The sequence below is a fragment of the Rhinopithecus bieti genome, unplaced genomic scaffold (genome assembly GCF_001698545.2).
Source record: "Rhinopithecus bieti isolate Rb0 unplaced genomic scaffold, ASM169854v2 scaffold_20819, whole genome shotgun sequence".
Taxonomy (NCBI): Eukaryota; Metazoa; Chordata; class Mammalia; order Primates; family Cercopithecidae; genus Rhinopithecus; species Rhinopithecus bieti.
In genome coordinates, this window is record NW_016809904.1 from 31,214 (window position 1) to 38,364 (window position 7,151).

Below are 7,151 nucleotides of genomic sequence, written 5' to 3' on the forward strand. Positions count from 1 at the left end.
AGACTGACAGAAAAGACTCTTGTGCAGAGGCTTCTTCATTACCTTCAGGGCACACAGGATTCTCGCTTTCCACGGTAGGGTCCTCACTTTACCCCTTCAACCTTCATTCATCTTTCACTGCCTACTCCTGGGTAACACCTGGCCAGCGCACAGGTTTCCCACATCCTGAGGACACCAGCAGGCAAGGTTTGAGTGTGGGCTCTGCCTCGCTGGCGGTCACCCGCAGCCCCACAGCAGGACATGAGCAGAGGCGAGGGGAGCGCCGTCACCAGCTGCGACTCTCGCAAAGACCAGAACCATCCCTGTGCACCCCGAAGAACCAGGTAAGCGGCTCGGAAGCACAGGCGCCAGGGGCGGGGCCAACGCTGGGAGGTTTCCTCTGTCCCGCTCCCTCGCTTGGGTCCTGCAGCCGCTCTCGTCTGACGCGTTCCCGCCTCCTGCCCTCCGGAAAGTGCCCGCCTCTTGCCTTCCGGCCAGACGCCCGACTTCCGCCTTCCGGCCAGGCTGTGGGCTGCGCCCCGCGCCCCACGCCAGCCCGCCCCTCACGCCAGCCCGCGCCCCCCAATGGCTGCCGCCGGGGCTGGGCCTGTGGAGCTGGGCTTCGCCGAGTCGGCGCCGGCGTGGCGACTGCGCAGCGAGCAGTTCCCCAGCAAGGTGGGCGGGCGGCCGGCGTGGCTGGGCGCGGCCGGGCTGCCCGGGCCCCCGGCCCTGGCCTGCACGCTGTGCCGCCGCCCGCTCTCCTTCCTGCTGCAGGTGTACGCGCCGCTGCCCGGCCGCGCGGACGCCTTCCACCGCGGCATCTTCCTCTTCTGCTGCCGCGAGCCGCCCTGCTGTGCCGGCCTGCGAGGTGAGCCGCCAGACGGGGTCGTGACGGGGCCATGCCTCCCAAGTGTGCGCGTTAATTCCAGAGCCAGGAGGGAGACGGCGGAAAGCACCGCTGCCCCCCCATCCTCGAGCTCCTTCCCCGCCCTGCCCCAGGAGCACCTTCTCCCGGGCCCTTCCAGGATGTCCTCATTTTTACTACACAAGCTTCTAACTGGCCACGCGCATCGGTAGCCCCCAGCTTTTAATCCGTGGGTGCTAGGTATGGTGCTATTCAGATAATAGAAATTGTCTTGGAAAGATGGGTCCCAGTAGCTTTTTCGTATTTTTGGCAGTCGTTCGTAACGATCAGTCTTACTAATTTGATTAACTCAAACCAGCTCCAGGAGGCAACTCAATTGCGTGTACCAGACGAAATCTAGTTTCAGGATTGTAAAAGCTTATTCCTTAAAGCAAAAACTTTCATTTTTTAAAAAAGCATTTTCAGTTTTATGTGTAGAGGATGAAATATTTGAATTGCTGTTTTGTTTGAAGATACAACTTTTCTCTGCATTCTTTTAGTTTTTAGGAATCAGCTACCCAGGAAAAACGATTTTTACTCATATGAGCCACCTTCTGAGAGTCCTCCCCCAGAAACAGGAGAATCAGTGTGTCTCCAGCTTAAGTCTGGTGCTCATCTCTGCAGGGTTTGTGGCTGTTTAGGCCCCAAAACGTGCTCCAGATGCCACAAAGCATATTACTGCAGCAAGGAGCATCAGACCCTAGACTGGAGATTGGGACATAAGCAGACTTGTGCACAACCAGGTGAGTAATCTTTTTTTAAAAATCTTAGTTCAGTTTCATCGCCTTTGTCAACCCAGATATTTCCAGGATAACTTTAAAGTTAAAATTAGGGAAGTGGTATAGTACTTCGAAATTTTTCATACCTGGAACACCTTTGTAAAAAAGAGGCTGTGAAGTCTGAATCACTGAGTAATGTCACCATATAGGCATTTAATTTATGACCCTTTATCTAAAATGCCAGAACTATAGGGAATATAGTACTTTAGAGACAGCAAATTATTAGACTGTCTTCAAAATTAAATGATTACTAATAGTGCTGTCCTTTTCGTTTCAGATCATTTCGACCATATAATTCCAGACCACAACTTCCTTTTTCCAGAATTTGAAATTGTAATAGAAACAGAAGAGGAGATTATGCCTGAGGTTGTGGAAAAGGAAGATTACTCAGAGATTACAGGGAGCATGGGTAAGCAGTTTGAGGACTTCATCCATTAAGTGGTTAAACATAATGCTTGCAAGAAAGCTCAGTGTGTCTAGAAGAGAGGTACCTCAGGTGAAAATATACTTCCTGGACTGTATTTTCTGATTCCTATGAGGGGTGTTCTGCTCCCTATAAAGACAAGGGTGGGTATCCAGATGGTCCCATGAATAGGGCTGCACAAGACGCTGGAGGCTTGGTAAGTTCCTCTGGGTCCCAGATCTGTTTCTCAGGTTGGGATAGTGTGAGTGCCTAGCACAGTGTCGGGCATGCAGAAGGGCCCCTTCAAAGTTTCTCTTTCATCTGGCCAGTTTTAGATACACAATTTTGTCAGTTTACTTACAGTGTATACTCTTGGGTAGTACTTGTGCTGACCAAGTATCTTAGAGGTTTATTTTATTATAGTAGCCAACATTTATCCAGCACTTACCTTACATACTGTTTGTGCATGAGCTCATGAAAATCCTGACAGCAGATCATTAAGTCAGAAACTGCCCCATTTTGAAGGTGAGGAAATTGAGGTTCTGGGTATAATTTGCTTTGGTCACATAATGTTAAATTTTACAATTTGAGCCTTGAGCCATACACAAAACCACCACAAAATTAGATTTATAGACTCAAAATGAAAACATTAGCTTACTGGTTTGTAGTTAATACCAGTCCTACATTCCAAAACATGTTTGAGTCTTACTCTGTGCCTGACCTTGTGCTTGATAATAGGGATATGATGGGAAGCAACACTCCAGTGGTCAGATGCTCACAGTCTCATGGAGGAGCCCAAATAATACTGGGGGAAGATACATTCCATGTAATGACTGATAAGAGTATAATACAGGTGCCATCAGAACACATGTGACATCACTGAAGACTGCCTGGAAGGGACCACACGTGTGTTCATACCTGTACGATAAAACCGATCATGAAAATGCTTACCTTTAGGAGAAAGGAGAGCCTAGAGTAGGAGGATCAAGGATGAAAGCTGGACTTCAAATAGGCCTTATTAGTATAAATGTGACTGTGGAACTGTGTATTTTAAGATTATGAAGTAAGGTAAGTTAAAAAGCAGTCCCTAATCATCAAAAGTAAAAACTCTTGATGTAGTCATATAACCACACTAAGAACTCTTCTAGGTGACTTCAACATATAGGATAGTACATCTCTAGTGGAATATACCTTGAGAATGAAAAGAACGTAACAGTGTTAGTATTTTCAATAAACATGTTATTAATAAACTGTTGCTGTTATTTTGAGATGGTTGTGTGTATATTGGGGGGATAAAGGAAATGAGTAATTATGTTGGTGTTACTGAAAACTGAGGCGTTGGGCGTAGGAGGAAGATAATGTTGATTGTGTCTACGTACCATTCTCTCTAAAAGGAACTCCANCCCTGGCCTGCACGCTGTGCCGCCGCCCGCTCTCCTTCCTGCTGCAGGTGTACGCGCCGCTGCCCGGCCGCGCGGACGCCTTCCACCGCGGCATCTTCCTCTTCTGCTGCCGCGAGCCGCCCTGCTGTGCCGGCCTGCGAGGTGAGCCGCCAGACGGGGTCGTGACGGGGCCATGCCTCCCAAGTGTGCGCGTTAATTCCAGAGCCAGGAGGGAGACGGCGGAAAGCACCGCTGCCCCCCCATCCTCGAGCTCCCTCCCCGCCCTGCCCCAGGAGCACCTTCTCCCGGGCCCTTCCAGGATGTCCTCATTTTACTACACAAGCTTCTAACTGGCCACGCGCATCGGTAGCCCCAGCTTTTAATCCGTGGGTGCTAGGTATGGTGCTATTCAGATAATAGAAATTGTCTTGGAAAGATGGGTCCCAGTAGCTTTTCGTATTTTGGCAGTCGTTCGTAACGATCAGTCTTACTAATTTGATTAACTCAAACCAGCTCCAGGAGGCAACTCAATTGCGTGTACCAGACGAAATCTAGTTTCAGGATTGTAAAAGCTTATTCCTTAAAGCAAAACTTTCATTTTTTAAAAAAGCATTTTCAGTTTTATGTGTAGAGGATGAAATATTTGAATTGCTGTTTTGTTTGAAGATACAACTTTTCTCTGCATTCTTTTAGTTTTAGGAATCAGCTACCCAGGAAAACGATTTTACTCATATGAGCCACCTTCTGAGAGTCCTCCCCAGAAACAGGAGAATCAGTGTGTCTCCAGCTTAAGTCTGGTGCTCATCTCTGCAGGGTTTGTGGCTGTTTAGGCCCCAAAACGTGCTCCAGATGCCACAAAGCATATTACTGCAGCAAGGAGCATCAGACCCTAGACTGGAGATTGGGACATAAGCAGACTTGTGCACAACCAGGTGAGTAATCTTTTTTTGAAAATCTTAGTTCAGTTTCATCGCCTTTGTCAACCCAGATATTTCCAGGATAACTTTAAAGTTAAAATTAGGGAAGTGGTATAGTACTTCGAAATTTTCATACCTGGAACACCTTTGTAAAAAAGAGGCTGTGAAGTCTGAATCACTGAGTAATGTCACCATATAGGCATTTAATTTATGACCCTTTATCTAAAATGCCAGAACTATAGGGAATATAGTACTTTAGAGACAGCAAATTATTAGACTGTCTTCAAAATTAAATGATTACTAATAGTGCTGTCCTTTTCGTTTCAGATCATTTCGACCATATAATTCCAGACCACAACTTCCTTTTCCAGAATTTGAAATTGTAATAGAAACAGAAGAGGAGATTATGCCTGAGGTTGTGGAAAAGGAAGATTACTCAGAGATTACAGGGAGCATGGGTAAGCAGTTTGAGGACTTCATCCATTAAGTGGTTAAACATAATGCTTGCAAGAAAGCTCAGTGTGTCTAGAAGAGAGGTACCTCAGGTGAAAATATACTTCCTGGACTGTATTTTCTGATACCTATGAGGGGTGTTCTGCTCCCTATAAAGACAAGGGTGGGTATCCAGATGGTCCCATGAATAGGGCTGCACAAGACGCTGGAGGCTTGGTAAGTTCCTCTGGGTCCCAGATCTGTTTCTCAGGTTGGGATAGTGTGAGTGCCTAGCACAGTGTCGGGCATGCAGAAGGGCCCCTTCAAAGTTTCTCTTTCATCTGGCCAGTTTTAGATACACAATTTTGTCAGTTTACTTACAGTGTATACTCTTGGGTAGTACTTGTGCTGACCAAGTATCTTAGAGGTTTATTTTATTATAGTAGCCAACATTTATCCAGCACTTACCTTACATACTGTTTGTGCATGAGCTCATGAAAATCCTGACAGCAGATCATTAAGTCAGAAACTGCCCCATTTTGAAGGTGAGGAAATTGAGGTTCTGGGTATAATTTGCTTTGGTCACATAATGTTAAATTTTACAATTTGAGCCTTGAGCCATACACAAAACCACCACAAAATTAGATTTATAGACTCAAAATGAAAACATTAGCTTACTGGTTTGTAGTTAATACCAGTCCTACATTCCAAAACATGTTTGAGTCTTACTCTGTGCCTGACCTTGTGCTTGATAATAGGGATATGATGGGAAGCAACACTCCAGTGGTCAGATGCTCACAGTCTCATGGAGGAGCCCAAATAATACTGGGGAAGATACATTCCATGTAATGACTGATAAGAGTATAATACAGGTGCCATCAGAACACATGTGACATCACTGAAGACTGCCTGGAAGGGACCACACGTGTGTTCATACCTGTACGATAAAACCGATCATGAAAATGCTTACCTTTAGGAGAAAGGAGAGCCTAGAGTAGGAGGATCAAGGATGAAAGCTGGACTTCAAATAGGCCTTATTAGTATAAATGTGACTGTGGAACTGTGTATTTTAAGATTATGAAGTAAGGTAAGTTAAAAGCAGTCCCTAATCATCAAAAGTAAAACTCTTGATGTAGTCATATAACCACACTAAGAACTCTTCTAGGTGACTTCAACATATAGGATAGTACATCTCTAGTGGAATATACCTTGAGAATGAAAAGAACGTAACAGTGTTAGTATTTTCAATAAACATGTTATTAATAAACTGTTGCTGTTATTTTGAGATGGTTGTGTGTATATTGGGGGGATAAAGGAAATGAGTAATTATGTTGGTGTTACTGAAAACTGAGGCGTTGGGCGTAGGAGGAAGATAATGTTGATTGTGTCTACGTACCATTCTCTCTAAAAGGAACTCCAGGCTCTTTGGAGAGGTGGTTGATTCCAGAACTGGGTCAGGAAATGTTCATATAATGTGGGAACATGGTCATATCAAAGATTAAGGATGCCAGGAAGGATTACTAGGGCCACGTCGGAACTCAAGCAACGTGAAAAGGCTCCTGCTGGCAAAAGATGGACAGTTTGAACATCTGCAAGGACACTAACTGCATCAGATGTTTAATGGGTTCAAAATGATACTTTAAAAAAACTCAGTAATCATCTTTGTAGGATACTTAGGAACAGACTTATTTTCAAATTGGTAAATAAAAGGAAAGAGTTTGACTTCTAGGGGTACATAATTATGAATAAAGTGATATGTGTGGGATTTACTTCAGAGTATTGAAGTTGGAAGTGGCAGAGAAAGGAAACACTGGACTTGATAAGTGTTGAAGCTGATTAATGGTACATGACGGTTCATTATAGTATTTCCACTTTTGTGTATGTTCAGAATGTTCCAAAATGAAAGGAGAATTAAAAAGAAAAATGCTTCCTGGAGGTAGCTGTGTTTTACCTGAGACTTGAATTTGAGTTCCCAGATGAAACAGTTTGGCAGGAGGCAGTAGGGCCTGAGGGAACAGCGTTTACAGTGTCCTAACGGTTCCACTGAAACTTTCCTCGTATAATTGGTGGAACATCAATCTGAAGGCATCCTACGCTTCCTCCATCCTCCTGATGGTGCAAGTGAACACCATCAGTGTCTTTCCAGTTTCATCAAAGCAGTTACTGTAGCTTCTCTGACTCAAGGTAGATCAGTTCTATTTTAATGTACTTTACAAAGACTAATGGTTATACTTAGAGACATGGGTCTGTCGGGGACAGCAGTGGCTCAGGGTGGCTGTAATCCTGGGAAGAAATGTGGAGAAAGAAATGAACATTTTTTTTTTTTTTTTTTTTTTTTTTTTTTTTTTTTTTTTT

The 7,151-nt window shown here is 44.8% G+C and overlaps 1 protein-coding gene and 1 pseudogene across 2 annotated transcripts in view; both read left to right on the forward strand.

The window, feature by feature from the left end:
• The first annotated feature begins 436 nt into the window (after positions 1–436).
• Positions 437–7,151, forward strand: part of LOC108541287 (programmed cell death protein 2) — a 12,453-nt gene continuing 5,738 nt past the window's right edge. The window contains exons 1-4 of one of the 2 annotated variants that reach the window (XM_017890755.1): positions 437–847; positions 1,384–1,626; positions 1,940–2,071; positions 2,804–3,327. In XM_017890755.1, the coding sequence (XP_017746244.1) occupies positions 565–847; positions 1,384–1,626; positions 1,940–2,071; positions 2,804–2,811 (666 nt within the window). In that variant the 5' untranslated portion in view covers positions 437–564 and the 3' untranslated portion in view covers positions 2,812–3,327. Of the gene's footprint in view, positions 848–1,383; positions 1,627–1,939; positions 2,072–2,803; positions 3,328–7,151 lie in introns of those variants that run through there. The other variant, XM_017890754.1, reaches the window with a different exon arrangement.
• On the forward strand, positions 3,424–5,548 carry LOC108541278 (programmed cell death protein 2-like; annotated as a pseudogene).